General features: G+C 50.7%; 1 protein-coding gene across 1 annotated transcript in view; it reads left to right on the plus strand.

Moving 5' to 3' along the window:
• NSUN2 (NOP2/Sun RNA methyltransferase 2) overlaps positions 1-17,241 on the plus strand; it is a 1,120,965-nt gene that overhangs the window by 177,631 nt on the left and 926,093 nt on the right. Inside the window, exon 4 of the mRNA XM_069613723.1 lies at positions 12,672-12,777. Within this exon, the coding sequence (XP_069469824.1) occupies positions 12,672-12,777 (106 nt within the window). The remainder of the gene's footprint in view (positions 1-12,671; positions 12,778-17,241) is intronic.

Consider the following 17,241-nt stretch of genomic DNA (forward strand, 5'->3'; position numbering starts at 1 on the left):
CGTGTTGTGCTTGTGTTCTGCCTCGACCTTGTGGTAAATGTTTATTCCCAAATACCTAAATGTCACGGTCTGCCATGGTATTGGCAGGACAGGCAGCCTCTGCACCGGGACATTCCTATATCTGCCCAAAGGGAATAGACTGGACTTTCCAGGGTTCACCGATATGCCCGAGAGGATAGCGTACCGTTCTATTACCTCTAGCATGTACTGTAGGTTTTCCTCTGGGTAACGCAAATAAAGGAGCATATCATCCGCGTATAATGATATCAGATGCTCTCCACTGGCAGTGCTTATACCACCTCCCCATATTGTTGTCGCAGGCATATTGCCAGCGGCTCTAATGCCAGTATATATAGCATGGGTGACCAGGGGCATCCTTGTCTGGTCCCCCTGCAAAGTTGCCAAGAATCTGAGACTGTGCACCCTGTCTTGACCCTCGCCTTCGGGGTGCTATAAAACAACTGGACCCACCTGAGGTATCCAGGTCCCATTCCGTACCCCTTCAGGACCGCTTTCAGCCAAGGCCATCGTACCGAGTCGAAGGCCTTGATCGCGTCTAACGACACTATAGCCTGCTCACCCGTGTCTTCCTCAGTTTGGTCTATGACATGGTGTAGCCTTCTGTGGTTATCGGTGATGTTCCTACCTGGAACATATCCCGTCTGATCTGGGTGTATCAGTTTCTTAATCACCCTCTTCAGTCTATTAGCCAGCACCGCCGTGAGTATTTTGCTGTCCTGGGTAAGCATGGACAACGGTCTGTAAGACCCGCACTCCACGGCCGGCTTGCCTGGTTTCAGGAGTGGGATGATTACAGCCTCACGGAGGGACAATGGGAGTTCTCCCTGCTCATAGGCCTCGTTGAAGGTGGCAAGCAGTGGCTGAAGCAACTCTTGCTGGTATGTTTTGTAGAACTCGCTGGGCAGCCCATCCAAACCCGGCGCCTTGCAAATGGGCAAGTTCCGAATCGCCACCTCCAGCTCATTCAAGGTGACGGGTGCGTCTAACTCAGTGCGTTCTAGATCATCCAAGGTGGGCAGCTCAATGTCCCCCAATGTGTCCAGTATGTCTTGACACATATATCCTCCCCCGTGTCCTCATACAAGTGTCTGTAAAACTTAAGGAATTCCTCATTTACCTCTTTCTGGGTGTTGCATATGCCACCTCTCTCGTCCTGAATCTCACTAATCACCGAGCGGGGGGGGGGTCTCACTCTTATACAGCCAGGCCAGCAGTCTGCCTGGCTTGTCAACCCCTGCGTGTATCCTCTCCGTATATTTCCTGTAGTTGAGCCTGCACAGCCTATCCGAGAGTGCGCTGCAGGACAACTGTAGCTACTCTACTTTGGTTCTATTACCATGAATGGTGCTCTCGCAACGAGCAAGATCCTCTAGCTCCCTTTCCACCCCCTGGAGTTTCCTTTCGACCACCCCCCTGCCCCCCTTTAGCCCCTTAGCTTGGGAAATAGCTACCCCACGCACCACCACCTTAAACGCTTCCCACAGTGTGCCCACAGAGCTTGCGCTTCCCGTATTTATATCAAAGTACTCTTCGATGGCATCCCTCAGGCCCTCCCGAAACCCCTCGTCCGGCAGAGCGTCGGTCCTAAGTCTCCATGTAGGGATCCGCGGTCGTGGGGGCTGGTGTCGCCAGTCTACCACCAAGGGCGAGTGGTCCGATAGTACTCGGGCCTTGTATTCCGCCCCTTCTATGTCTCTCACCATCTCGGCTGTTACAAACATGTAATCTAACCTCGTGTGCAAATCATGTGGCGCTGCGTAGTGAGTACTGTCTATCCGTGGGATGCAGCCTTCTCCACGCATCCTCTAGGCCTTTGTCTTTCAGTAAGGTACTCAGCGCTTTAGCCACCGGTGCCGTTTTTCCTGCCCTGTCCTTGGACCTGTCCATTCTGGGATCTACGGTACAGTTAAAGTCCCCCCCCCCTTCCCCCCCCCACACTACCGTACTCCCTGCCAGGGAGCCAAGTTTACTGCAGAGGGTCCTAAAGTACGCCGCTGTATCATTATTGGGGGCGTACAAATTTATGATGTGTACTTCTCTGTTTTCCAAGAGACCCGTTACCACCACCATTCTACCCTCCGGGTCCACCGTAGAATCAAGCACCCGAAACGGCACATGGGGCGCCACCCAAGTAATAACCCCTCTAGCATACGCCGAGTACGCCGCCCCCACATCAGTGCCCTTCCATTTCCTTCTGACCACCTCCAGCCTTTCCCTAGTGAGGTGGGTCTCTTGCAGCAGGGCTATGTCTATGCGCATCCTCTTTAAATACAACATCACTTTGTTACGTTTAAGGTAGCTGTTGAGGCCCCGTACATTCCAGGTCACAATTCTGAGATTACCCGATGCCATCCGGTCGGTCTATCTCCCTCCCATCCCTTCCCATAATGCTCCCTACGTAGGGTCGTTCCCTGGCTCTTTCCCTTCTATTTACGAACAGTGCCCTCCTCCCCCCTTCCCCAACTTCACACCACTGCACACAACTCCCACAACCCCCCCCCCCTCCCCACCAACCCCCAACAATAGCCCAGCTCCATCCCTGGATATCTGGCCTACCCACGTCTGGACCCGTCTCGTGTCTGAGAACGGGGACCCTGCGGGGTTTCACCACTCTAACAGTGACCACCTAAATATACTACTATTGGGTGCAGAGGTTGCTCCCCAGGAGCTCCCAGTTGTCTATTTAGGAGAAGTGAATTCAACGGGACCCGCCGGTAGATACCGTGACTCCCCCCCACAAGCACAATATCATACTATATTCCAGTCCCAATGTCATAACTATGGCCTCACGGGCGCCTCTGCAACGTGCTACTTATCTCCAGCCGCTTCTGTCTGGGCATCCGATTCCTGAGGTCGACCTTGCATATCCAACCATTCCATCGCTTCAGTCGGCGTCTCAAAGAAGAGGGATCTGTTCTTATGAAACACCTTTAACCTGGCGGGGTAGAGCAACATGTAGCGGTGGCCTGCTTCTCTAAGCCTCCTCTTCACCGTTCCAAAGTTCATTCGACTCTGTTGTACGAGCAGCGTATAATCCGGATACGCCGTTATATTCGCTGACCCCCTTTCTATCGTGCCTCCTTTCCGGAAACATTCGAGAATCTTCTCGTGGTCCCGATAGTTCAGGATCTTCGCGATCAAAGGCCGCGGGGGGGCTCCTGGGGCCGGTCTCCTGGTCAGGGCCCTATGCGCCCTTTCGACCTCAAACCCCTGGGTCAGCTCCCCGCCTGTAATCTCCTGCAAGAGCATAGTTTCAATGAAATCCGTGGGGTTCGATCCTTCCATTCCCTCCGGAACCCCCACTATGCGAATGTTGTTGCGCTTGGCGCGCCCCTCTGCCTGCTCTGCTCTGTCCTCCAAATTGCCCACTCGTTGCACGAGGGCATGAAGCTCCTTTGCGTGAGTATTGCACGCCTCCGTGGTCGGGGCCAACTCCTTCTCCAGTTCCCCAGTGCGCTCCGCGATCGTTCGCACGTCCTGGCGCAACAGGTTCACCTCTTCTCGGACCGCTCCGATCTTAAGGTTTAGGCCCTCTTGCAGCTCTTTCATGGCCAGGCCCAGTTTCGTCTCCCAGGCCACCTTCAAGTCGGCAATTGCCGCCAGCACCTCCTGGATAGTACCCGGTGGGTCCATCGCCGCCGCGGGGGTGTCTTTGCTCTTGCCCACTTCCACGCCCGAGGGCGACCTAGCTTAGGCCTCCACCGTGGGCTGCTTGATCCGGGGTCGCACCAACTTGGACATCCTGCTGCGTCGGTTGGGCCTGCGCGCCCAGCTGTATCTTCGGCGCTGCAGAGTACCTCACGGGGTTCACTCGCCGGCCCCTTCACAGCAAGGTTCTGGTGAACCCGGGTTCACTTTGCTAGCCCGCCACGATCCAGGGCCGCCTCAGTGGGGGCTCGCCCTTATGTTCTTGCCTTCAGCCAGAGGCGCATGCGACACGTCTATCTGTTTGGGCTCGTCCACGTTCCGACCAACTTTGTCTTCCTCAGCTCCACGGACAATTTATGGCCCTTTGTCCGCAGGCGGCCATCTTGGGTGCTGCCCTTCCATTGCACCACCACCACCACCTTCTTCGAAGTCTAGTTCCGTGGATATGCAGTCTCGCTAGTGGGGAGGACACTCACCATGTGCCCCCCCACTTTCATGCACCCTTGGATACACCGTGGGCTCGAAGGTCCGCCAATAACCATCACTTCTTCCCAGGATCAAGATCGGATCATCGGGAGCTCCTCCAAGGAACGTCCTCTCACGTAGCCATCAAGCCACGCCCCCAGCCTGAGAAACTTAGAAAGAAAAACTGCAGCGTTTTTGAAACACAACGTTGTATTTATGTTTGCGGTAGCTTCAGCTTGGAGCCCAGGAGCTCCAAGCTGAAGCTACCGCAAACATAAATACGTTTTAAAAGCTGCAGTTTTATTTCTAAGTTTTCTGGGCTCCTCCAGCCCGGAAAACTTATAAAAAAAAAAATGCAGCTAGTGCTTAGTTAAAAAAAAAAAAAATAGCACTTACCGAGATGCAGCTGCAGCTTTCCTGCCTGTAGTCTCGGGTCCCCGTCCTCAGAGTCAGGCACCAATGAAGCAAAAGCCGCCCAGTGGTAGCTTTTGTTTACTACAGCTGGCTGGCTTTTGCTTCATTAGTGCCGCAAACGCAAGCATAGGTGGAATCCATTTCACAAAATGGATGCCCCCAAGTGCTTGCAATTTTTAAGTTTGAGCTTCATTTGCTCAACTTTGCCTAGAGACTTAAAAAAATATATATATTCTAGGTATTTGTTTTTTATTGGCCATCTTTTTGGCCAGTAATATTTTCTGACCGCACCATTCCTTTAACTACGGCTGCATGAATATTTGTTTAGATGTTTAGTTTATATATGATGGCATAACAGTCAAAATGAAACAGATATGTACCATGAATATAAAAAGGATGGTTGAAACTGGTCGCGAGTGGCTGGTTCTCATTAGGCAGGTAGTGCACATAAAGACAGTTCTCCTATCTTTCACCTAGATAGGCGGCCCATCACTGCTTGCTAGGGGTAGCACACTTGCACAAAAGGGATACTTAGGATGTTTGCAGAGACATGTACATTGGTTCCCAGGTTGATTGAAGGTTCCTCTTTACAGTGCTTTCATCATATAGGTGGATCGTATACGCCAGCATGACGTGTATATCCAATATTGTGGTTGCAACTGAATGTCCTCCATCTAAATGCTATTCATATGAGGGTTATGTATGACACTCCTATATTCATGCTTAGAGAGGCACGACTCTCCTTGCCGATTATCCCCACAGTCTTGGATTGCATTGTTTCCTAACAGTTGAAGCAGGGGATGATGAGGTCTCAGAGTACTGGAGTAATGGCCAGTGAGTGTGAAGTATTTCTCGGTCTTTCCAGAGGTCTCACTTTCCACACTTTGGCAGAGCTGAATAAATGGAATAACCAGGTTACTCACCGTAGTGACCACCTTACTCCTAGTCCATAGTCCCCTTTCCTCCATACTTATGGGACATCTCTCCGTCCTGTGGGACAGGACCGGAGCACTTTGTAAAAAGCATCCACATTTTTCCAAAAATGTGTCCTTCCACTTTCCTGCGCGGGGCCCGGCCGTAACCCCACCCACCTTGGCTCCGCCCCGCGCATTGCCCCTCAGTCCTTTTCTTTGCCAGGTCAGAGACCCATTACCAATAACAGAGGAACCTTATTAGAGGGGACGGCGGGCGGGCGTATGGAGGAAAGGGGACTATGGACTAGGAGTGTAAGGTGGTCACTACGGTGAGTAACCTGGTTATACTCCTAGGTCCCGTCCCCTTTCCTCCATACTTATGGGAGATTCCCAAGCCCTCCTTACAGGAACTATGGGTGGATGGAAATACCCCTTACTGAAACAGGTACTTCAGTACAGCCTGGCCGAACTGAGCGTCAGCCCTAGAGCTCATATCGAGGCAGTAATGCTTACAGAAAGCAGATGGGGAGGCCCAAGTAGCCGCTTTAGCGATGGACTCCCAGGGAACATACTTCTGACAAGCAACCGCGGCTGCCTTGCCTCGCACCTGGTGTGCATGGATACCTTTAGGAGGTTTCAGCTTTTGGACGGTGAAAGATTCCGTGATACAGGCGGTAATCCATCTGGAAATGGATGCCGTAGACGCCGGCCTGCCCTGAGGCTTACCGAAGGTCACAAAAGTTTGCGAAGAGCTCCGAAGCTCGGAAGTCCTGTCCAAGTAGAACCTAAGAGCTCTTCGGACATCCAGGCAGTATAGAACCCTTTCCGCCTCCGAGGCAGGGTTCGGAAAAAAGACCAGAAGGGAAACCAACAGATTCAGATGGAATTCGGTCACTCCCTTTGGTAGGAAAGCTGGGTTCGTCCGAAGGACTACCTTGTCCTTGTGAAAGACCAAGAAAGGGTGCTCCACCGACAATGCCTGGAGCTCTCTCACTCTCCTTGCTGACGTAACGGCTACCAGAAAGGACACTTCCCAGGACACGTACTTGAGGTCAACCGTAGCCATTGGCTCAAAGGATTTATGGCACAGCGCCGTCAGGACTACATTTGGGTCCCAAGGCGGGTGCGGACTACGAACCGGAGGGTAGAGGAGTGTCAAGCCTGCAAAATGCCTCTTAACCACTGGGTTACTCAGAGACGAAGAGCATTGGTCCATAGCAAGATAAGCGGAAACCGCTGAAAGGTAAGTTCTGCATGACAGAACGTAAACATCTGACTCTGCTAGGGAGGACATGAAGGACAGCACCTTGTCGATCGTAGCCACCCTTGGATCCAACTGCTTTTCCAAACACAGACCCTGAGCCATTTACTCCTGTATTGGGATCTGGTCGAGGGTTCCCTGGCTGCCTGGATAATACGCATGTTATCCGTAGACAAGTTAAAATGCTCTAAGACTTGAACTCGGGCACCATGCCGCCAAGCTGAGCGATTGTGGGGAGGGGTGCCACATCTTCTGTTCCCCTTGATGAAGAAGAACTGGGGTTACTAGTAACCTGATCAGCAGAAACACCGACAGGTGTTGAAGTTCTGAGAACCAAAAACTGGCCGGCCACCACAGGGCCATGAGCAGAAGGGAACAGTTCAGAGTTCTTCAGCTTCCCAATTGCTCTATGAACTAGAGGCAGAGGCGGGAAGGCGTAAGCTCTCATGTTGTGCCATGGAATCTCGAGAGCATCCCCCAGAGAGAAGGCTCTCAGCCCCCCTCTGGAGGCATTCCGAGGAAGCTTCTTGTTTACCACCGTAGCAAAGAGGTCCACCTCCGGTGTGCCCCAACGCAAGAAAATCCATGAGCGGATCTCCGCCTTCAACTCACACTCGTAGCTGACCACTGTCAGCCGGCTGAGGGTATCCGCTGTGACATTCAGCTGGCCCGGGATGTGCACCGCAAGCAGCCAGACGCCATGAAGCATGGGCCACTCCTATATCTGGATGGACAGATCAACCAAAGGTGCCCACCCCGCAGGCAACAAAAAATTGTGCAGAAGGGGTATCCGAGCATTCCGTTCATAAACTGACCGATAAGGGTGCACACAAGGCTGAGAAACCAGCCCTGCACCTGAGGCCGATGGCGCAGCTGTAGGGGTAGCGTTCAAAATGGCCGCCACGGTCGTGGCGGGAACGGGCGCCATTTTGACATCACCTGAGGGGAACTGCGGCACATGAGGAAGTGAGGCAGGGGTCCCCGTCGATGGATCAGGAGTCTTAACTTTAGCCTTAACATAAGGAACCTCGGCAGAGCCGGTACTATGAGGCCTGGAATGTTTCTGCGACATACCAACCACCAAATTAGCCTTCTCAGGAAGGACCTTGGCACTTCCGGTAAAAGAAGAATTTCCCTTCTTTGCCCCCTCAACAGATCTGGTGTCGCCGCAAGAGCAGGAACGGTGAGAAACAGTCTTCACCGATAAGGCCTTGCAAGACCCTCAGAAATGTTGGTAGCTTTAGCCTCTGTACGAGGGACCTCGGACCCAGGTCCGGTAACAGTCTTACTCGCGCTGACCTCAACATCCGTTCGGTAGCACCAAGGCCTCGGGGCGCACCCCCGCATAAGAGCCAGTCATCCAAATATGGATACTCTGGAGACGAAGTTAGGCCACAATCACTGACATCTTCGTGAAGACACGCGGCGGCGAGCTGAGCCAAAAGGAAGCACTCGAAACTGGAAGTGCTCCTCTCCCAAAGAGAAGCGGAGATATCTCCTTTGTGGTTCCTAATCAGGATATGCATGTACGCGTCCTGAAAATCCACAACGCTGAGCCAATCGCCCATCTGCAAGGAGGAGCGTATCTGGCTCGGCGTGATCATCTTTAATTCCTCTTGGGGTAGGAAAAGATTGAACTGGGAAAGGTCTAGGATGGTGCGCAGGCCAGCCTGGTTGGGTTTGGGGACCGTAAATAGCCGGGAGTAGAAGTACTCCCCTCGCTCCCCAAGGGGAACGGGTTCCACAGCTGAGGTGCAGAAGTTTCTGAACCTCGGCCTTGAGGGAGGGTGAGCCCGGGGTGACCCCGACAGCTGAAAAGGGGGGGTTGAGTGGTGGGGTAGGGGGTAAAAGTAAGCGGAAACCCGCTCGAGCGACTGACAAGACCCATCTGTCTTCTGTGATGGCCTGCCACGCCTCCCAATGAGACGCAATGCGTCCTCCCACCGGGGTCTCGTGCGAGCGCGGAAACGCCTCATTTGGCAGGCTTATCGGTGGCGGTGCCACCTGAACCTGATGAGGAGGCAGAGGAGCGGGAGAAAAACCGCATACGCTGTTGTCTACGGCGGTTATTCCCCGCAGGAGTATCCACTCTGCGAGATTTGCGGTCAAGGAAACCCCTAAATCCAGAGGAAGGTCGACCTTGCGACAACGGCCTTTGAGACTTGAAGGGAGCTTTAACCAGAACAGACAATGATTTAGCCGTCTAAATCTTTGGTTTTGGTGAGCTCTACATCAGTAGAAGAGTGAAACAGCTCCTTACCATCAAATGGAAGGTCCAGAACCTTGTCTTGCACCTCCTTCGAGAACTTGGTGGCATGCAGCCACGCTTGCCGCGAGGTATCAACCCCAAGCATCAGACACCGAGCCGAGGTGTCTACATGATGAGCCGCAGCCTCCAGTAGATCCTGAGCCAAGACCCTGGCATTGGAAAGGCCTCCTCTGAAATCCTCCAACTTCTCGACCGGAATGTGCTCCTCAAACTCAGACAGCCCTCTCCACATTCCCATGTTGGCTCCTGCCAAAATCAATTCTGCATTGGCCTGCCTGAGCTGCAAGGCCGAATTGGCAAAGATTTTCCTCCCTAGGGAGTCCAGGAGGTTGTCCAGCTTTCCCAAGACCTGAGTAGCCGTCGCGAAGGAGGATGCTGCAGGCCTGTATTGCAACGTAGCTGCAGCCACCACTGTGGAGGAGGCAGGCGGACAAGACGACAAGGCCACTTCTTCCGAAGAATGCAGCCTGTACCTCGCGTCAATCTTTTTATTGACAAAAAGTCCTGAGTGTGGCTTTTCCCCAAACTCTTCGGACCTCGGCCAGAACATCCTTCTGCAGGAAAAGGCCGGTACGCTCCAAAGGAGACAGGGTGAACGCCCCAGAAAGCACGCCCTCCTGTGGAGCAGGTGCCTCGGGAACCGGAACATCTAAGAAATTCATCATGTCAAGTACCCGGTCATGAAAAGCTCTAACAGAGCGGGGAAGGTCCTCGTTGTCCTGCTCGCCTTGAGGGTCATCTGACAGGTCAGGATCCTGCTGAACCGTGTCAGGCACTGCCTTGTTCACTGGGGACACCGGTGGAAAAGGCGGAAGAGCAGGGGCAGGCACCACGGGCAAAGGAGGTGCCGGCGGAACCACCAGAGGAACGGGTGGAGCCGGGGGCGCTGGTGGACAAATTTCCTTAAAAAGCCCCTTGAAATACTCCCTCATGGGGTCGGTGCGCATAAGCGCTTGAAATTTACCGAAAAAAGCGTCCTTCGGAACCTGAGGAGGCCTCTCATGAGGTGGACAAATCCAGGGACATAACGGAGAAGGGTGCCACGCCGGGCCCTCCGCCGACGTATCCACATAAATCAAAGGGGCCGCCCCTGCAGGCAACAAAACATTGTGCGGAAGAGGGATCCGGGCGTTCCAATCATAAACGGGCCGGTAAGGATACGCACAAGTGACCTTAGGTTCACCCAAAAGACTGAACCCTACACCAGGGGCCGATGGCGTAGTTGTAGGGGTAGTACCTAAAATGGCCACCGTGGTCGTGGCGGGAACGGCTGCCATTTTGTCTTCATCTGAGGGGAACTGCGGCACGTGAGGAGGTGAGGCAGGGGTCCCCGTCGATGGATCAGGGGTCTTAATTTTAGCCTTAACATAAGGAACCTCGGCAGAGCCGGTACTATGAGGCCTGGAATGTTTCTGTGACACACCAACCGCCAACTGAGCCTTCGAAGGAAGGACCTCGGCACTGCCGGTAAAAGAAGAACTTAGCTTCTTTGCCCCCTCAACAGATCTGGTTTCACCACAAGAGCGGGAACGGTGAGAAACCGCTTTCACCGACAGGGCCCTGCCCGGCCCTTCAGAACTGTTGGTAGCCTTGACCTCGGTACGAGGGACCTCGGGCCTAGGCCCGGTAATAGCCTTGTCGGCACGGGCCTCGAACATCCGTTCGGTAAACACAAGCCCAGCCAAGGCCTCGGGGCGCACCCGGGTCTTGTTTTGAGGGAAGCCGAAAGAGGCCTCAGAGCAAGCTCCGGTACCCTGTGACTCAGCAGAACTGGGTCTACACACAGCCCCCACAGGAGGGGCCTCGGAAGTTACTCCGGTGTACACAGGCCCCTTACAGAGACCCTCAGAGAACTCCAGTAGAATTTAGGCCCTACAGACACCTCAGGGCAAACCCCGGTGACAGAGCGATCAACGCCCCTACCGGCTCGAGAGGAACCCGGGAAGGTATCCCCCGGCCAGGGTGCTCTGAAAAGTAAAGACCTTACCGGGCGTTTCTTCTTCTCGTCGATGAACGCCTGAAAATGAGATGGAGTGTGTCGGAACACCTCCTCTCACCGTTCCAACCGAAGTTGAAGAGCCCGGACCGAAAGGGAGTCACAGTAAAAACAGGAGTCCCAACGGTTTCCGGACCCAAACACTCTAAACAAAGAGGATGGGGATACGCCCTCGCAAAGCGACGATGACACGAAGAACAGTCTGGAAAGTCTAATTTAAAAGACATAGACAGACTAGAAGACAAACTCTAGCGAGAGCCAGAGAGGAAAACGGGAAAGAAAATCTTCTGAGGATGCAAGTGCGTCCGGCCCCGATCGAGCGGAGAAAAGGACTGAGGGGCGATGTGCGGGGCGGAGCAAAGGTGGGCGGGGTTACAGCCGCGTGCCGGGCCCCGCACAGGAAAGGGAGGAAGGACACATTTTTGGAAAAATTTGGATGCTTTTTACAAAGTGCTCCGGTCCTGTCCCACAGGACGGAGAGATGTCCCATAAGTATGGAGGAAAGGGGAAGGGACGTAGGAGTATTTCCACTTCCTTTCAACCCCATTACCATTCCGATTAATTGCCACTGGCTGTTTCACAGCGACTGCCAGCAAATTGCTGGTAATCATTTGCCTCGGTCTGGACTCACTAACAGGACTTCGGGTGTCCAATGTTTTGCAGTGTTTCTTCACATTTTAACTGAAGTTCTTTGCTGGCCAGCAAGCGCCTGCCAGTAATGATTCATATTACGACAATGCCTTATGATACTCAAGTGAAATTACATTTGTCGCAGGAGCTCTCCTGAGATTATCTCATCGCTGGGGGAGATGCCATAGCAACCTACTATACTACCACCCTATCAAGGCGAGCATAAAAGGCTTACCTTCCTCTCAAAGGATTAAGCAGGTACTCGCCAGGAAGTGCCAGAAACTGTGCTTTCGCCTGTGTACTCCGCGCAGCTAACAGAACACTTGTAGTGAGGGTGTCACCGTACGAATGTACTCTGCAGAAATACAAAGTCCCACCAGCAAGGCCTGCCATAAACTCTGCCCTCTGTGCACTCTGCTAAGCACATAGAGTTTGGGGTACTTCTGCAACCTCAACACAAAGCACTACAAGCATGCCTATGTCTCTCCTCCCAACAAACCAAGCACACCCAATCTCTTGAATACTGGCCAGAGCATCTGCAGAACATGCAAATGTCCGTGGTGCACAGTGCAAATCCCTATAATCTAGGAATGGAAAAGTTTCTATCTGGATGAAAAGACAGCAACTACACCTGTGAATCAGATGCTTTTTGAGTGTTTATGCGGTCTCCTTCAAGCTTTCCTTGTAGCATTTAATTAAAGTGTGCTGCTTCAGAACTCGCCTTTACATCTTTTTGAATGTACACCGGCACCAGTAGTCGCACTGGTTCAGTTCTGTGTATGCATTCATTTTTTGAAAATGTAATTTCCTTAGCAAAAAAGTCTTTAGTACTCTTAGAGAATTGAAGCGCTCAAAAAGAAGTTTACATCGTGTTACAGGATTGCTCATCTTTGAATTATTTATCTAAGCATGCACTTGCATTTCACAGGATTCTTTGCATAAATGTAATAGTTTATCTAAACCAATTTATTAATTGATGAAGTTAAACTTGCTGTTTACCCACCTTGCTAAAGTGAATGCTAGATGATCTGTAATCACTCTGTAATATTTTAGGTATCCCGAAGAGCTTGCGTGGCACACAAACCTGAGCCGGAAGAACCTACGAAAGTGTCCACAATTGGAAAGGTTTCACCAGTTTCTTGTTAGTGAAACAGAGTCTGTAAGTAGTATTTTCAAGATAGCCGCGATTTTAGACCTGTATTCATATAATGTACTTTACAGAAAACTTAAAATGTTGATGTGGAATGAAACTACAAAAATGTAATTGGCCAGTGAATTACTGTTGCTTAAACATATTATGGGAAGGCCTACAATAATAGCTGCATATACATTTTGTTTATAAGAACTAAGAGCGAAAACTATTCTGATAGATTTATTAGACGCGTTTCTTTCTCCTTGGGTTATTACTGCTCATCAAGCATTTGGTCATTTTAAATGATCACTCCAGTTTGGCAAATTTCTACCATAACTTATCCATTCCTTTTTTTTTTAAATCTAGTCAACCAAAATAATTTCACTTGGTCAGACCACCCATTGTTAGTTTTCACAGCTAAATGTGAGTCCATAGAACTCACTCTAACGTGTGAGAGTAACCATTACCCGAAGCTCTTACCTGAAAGTGGAGGAGGCAGGATCCTGTATGCCTGCTACTTTAGAACTATTCCTCCACCGCATTGGGGCAGAACAGGAATGGGCAGACTACAGATCCCAGAGTACATCCACCACCAGTCTGGAAAGGTTAGAATGGTAAAGGCCAGCAGGAGATAACCATGGAAGAATTGATGGAGGGTACTGCGTTTACTAAAGAGTGTGATCCCTCGGCTTTGCCAAGTCTCACAATACAGGCATGTGGGAGACTAGATGTGGACAGCAGACTTGCAGCATCTGTGTAATGTCTTTAGGCAAGTGCTGAAGAAAGAGCAAGAAGACCAGGGCTTGGGCGGACAAACTCCGATCAACAGCCAGAGAGACACATCGTGTACTTCGGGCACCAAGTGATTCAATGATTGCACAAAGAGCCATACCAGCAGTTAACTCTTTTGCCGAAATGGGTGTTGGAAAAGAGACTCTAAGATCATGGAACAGTCAATTAGAAGTTCATAAATTGACGGTTTGAATAAAGGAGAGAAGCAATTGAATCGTAGTTGTAATGAACACTGGGAACTACCTTTGCGGATGAAGAAAAGAGACTATGCCCCTCTCTAAGCACTATAAAGAGGGTAGGAAAAGCTCTGGCAGAGAGTATCGCAAAGGACATGGATGGAATCAAGGTATCTTGCTTGAAACCGAGGGAATGTGAACCCTAAGTGACCTTTAAAGCTGCAAATAACTATGTTGAAAGACCCCTGAAGAAATGAGAGCAACTTCCCCTATTTTGGGAACTGGAAGACTGCATGCGTGCCCCTCCTCCAGAAACCTCAGGAGAAAGGGTGGAACAACCGGCATGTGGCAGGAGGGCTTTCAACATATCTACGGCCTGATAAGTACTATGGTAAGAGGGAGGGTAGGGGTAATTATCCACTGCATGGAAAACCAAAAGTCTTGGAAGGAGACCTGTAAAACCCATGGTCTAGAGTAGCCAGAAGGCTAAGGACTTAAGAGTAGGATTTGTTTTCTTTTTTGATGGCCGTCCTTTTGGTTCTGTTTAATTAGATGAACTGTCTTCGAGATGAGGCCTTGTTAAGACTAAAGATCTACTCTGGCTCTCCTATGAACTGTGGAAGGGGGGGGCCTAATCTATTGAATCAATGCTTAGTTGCCCTAATCTTCACCTTATATAGTATAGAGTTGCTGTTTTAGTTGCATTCCTAGGACTGTCCATCTCTACCCCAAGGGATCTAGAGAATCTGAATAAAAGGTGTAAAGTCTTTATCATGTTTAATCACTTGCTTGGGCCACCATATATCTTGTTAAGAGTCTAGTGTTTTTATTTTTTCTACGTTCAATTATTTCAAATGTAGCGCTCGCCTTCTAGATACAGTGACCTTAAAATGGTTCCACCTTTCATTAACAAGCATGCAAGCTAGCCTGGTTTGCTATAGAAATGAAGCATAGGGGCGTGGCTCTGGGGGCACAATGGCGGCTGCTAACTGACTGAGCTCCATGAAGACGGCAGGCTCCTCGACCAAATATGTACGGTCTGGATAGCTGTACTTCCCCCAGCAAAGTGGTGAAGGGGGCCAGGGCAACGGAGAATCGCGCTGGGCGTATGTGTAGGCCAGCCACTCCTGCAGCTGCTGGGCCGAGACGCTGAGAAGCCGTGGCACAGCATCTCTACCTGAGACGAGAATCGGGCCGTGGATGGGGTGAGTGCTCGGAAAGCTGCCGGGGTGGCGGGGGCTGGCTCCCACCCGGAGGAGACGGGCAGAGACTGAGAAGCCCCTGGGCACTTGCTGCTCCTGTAGGCCTCCCCTAGTGTAGACCCATGCCTGCCACAGATGAAGATCCCATGGACGTCCGCCAGCCCTGCAGGCCCATACTGATGGTGAAGCTAAGGCCGTGCTGGTAGGATGATCCTTGCTATTGCCCCTGAGCCAGTTTCTCGATAGGAAGAAAAGCTCCCTATATGGTCCCCTGCCCGGGCCTGAACCCAACCTGACCCGCAGAACATTTGTAATGCACCACACGAGGGGGAGATCTGCCCAATAACTGCCATGAGGCGACTCTGCATTGGGGAGAACATCATGGCTGGGGCAAAGGCTCTTGTTTGGAGCATATGGGTACAGGGTCAGCATGACCCAGACAAGCCATGAAGTATGTCAGTCACCCTCCCCTTCACATATTACTGGAGAAGGTGGTCTGTCTTTCCCTCACAAAGCGAAGGCCTTGCTCCACCCAGAAGACAGGGAGACTGGATCACTTGTCAGGAGTGCTCCAGGAGGACGGGCATGGGCAAATGGAAAAGCTTGAAAGAAAGTCGCACCATCAACCCGAAATAACATGCTGCACCGACACTTAACGAAGATGTATGACCCAAGGAACAACACAGAGATCGACTCATGTAACTAATATATTGTGGACAGGGGTGGTCCTCCCTCCACAAAATGCCCAGGAGAGCCAGGATGAGCAAGGCTGCTCAAAGGCTCGAACTTCAGATTTTTGTGTTTTACTGTTTGTTCCAACTTTCTAGTTGCACTCTACACTCCTTAACAGATGCATTTTCCACCAATTCTATTGTTTTTTTCATGCGAGCGGGTAGGAAACCAATTCTCTCACAGAGGATCAGTTGACTTTGAACAAAGGGAGAAAGCAAAAGACACAATATACAATTGCCTACATCAACACAAAACTGGTTGAGGTGCGAAATGACTCCTTTTAACATTCAGGGGCTCCACTACGCTCTCGAAACACTGAGGAACTCTCTCCCTCCTATCCCAATACATCCGACACACTGTTTGTGATGTTTCCAGCGACTCCCCTATTGAGGAACAACTGGCCGCAAATGTGCTCTAAATCCTTCTTGGGTGCAGTTCTTTGCCAAGAGGTGGGATGAAATGTGGAGTTGCCATCCTGCTGGCTAGAGACGTACCATTCACCAAGCATGCAGTCCTTTGAGACCCCAGAGGTTCCCTCATGAGCAAGGCAACATTGTTCGAACATTTAACGACTGGTAACGGATTATGCCCCGAATGAGATGCACTACCAAATCTTTACTGATCTAGTCTCCAGGACCTCTTGATAATAGGAGGGGACTTTAACATGGTGTTGCACAGGCTTTAAATGTGCCCATGCTGTTCTGCAGCTCATGAGTGACTTGAATGTAAATGTTTGTCACTTCCAGCAGAGGGAGGAGAGAGACTATAGCTTGTTCTCCCATGTCGTTAAGGGGCATACCCGAAATAGATATTAAGAGTCCCAACCAGGCATCACACACCGGACCAGGACACTGGGTTTTAGCCCCGAATGTGGTGCTCAATAGGAATGCTTTTTCTTTAATTTCAACTAATTCAAATTGAGCCGGTACCCGACCCGTCTCGCACCCCCTTTTTACAAATACCCTGTGTCACAATTGACCAGGAACCAGGCCGGTTGGTGAAAATACAATATTTTATTTTTAGAATTCACACATTTTAATATTGGGCAGCAATCATGGGGTGATAATGACAATGGAAAGGTAAGCAATGCACTTAGTTAACGTTCTAGTAGAACCTATCCAAAGCACAAATTAATTGGAGCACTTTTTGAATTAGAACAGATACCACCCAAGTTAAGGTTTCCCCCTGAAATGTTCCCTCAACCCACAAATAATCAAATTCTGAGTGGATAGAAAGAAGCAGCAGGTAGTCGGGGGATAAGAGGCAGCAAACCGAATCAAAATCCTTCCCTCACAAAATAAGAGGCCAAAACCCTTTGCAAAGCCCTAAAATGACACTCGGATTTTGTTAATAATGAATTGTATGTGTGCTGAAATAATGAGAGGCATATGTTTTAGCACAGTATTATGGATGTTATATCACTATCAACCATCAGACAAAAGCATCCAGTTCACAAAGCAAGTTAAAATTGAAATCCCAGTACAGCCGAATTCACACATGGGAAAGTTGCATTTACACTTTTTCAGCTTTAAATGTTAAACATTTTATTTACAGAAAACGGGCGAAAAACACTGAATTCGAATGCGGTT

Source organism: Ambystoma mexicanum, chromosome 5p (genome assembly GCF_040938575.1).
Source record: "Ambystoma mexicanum isolate Mex_15411 chromosome 5p, UKY_AmexF1_1, whole genome shotgun sequence".
Classification (NCBI taxonomy): Eukaryota; Metazoa; Chordata; class Amphibia; order Caudata; family Ambystomatidae; genus Ambystoma; species Ambystoma mexicanum.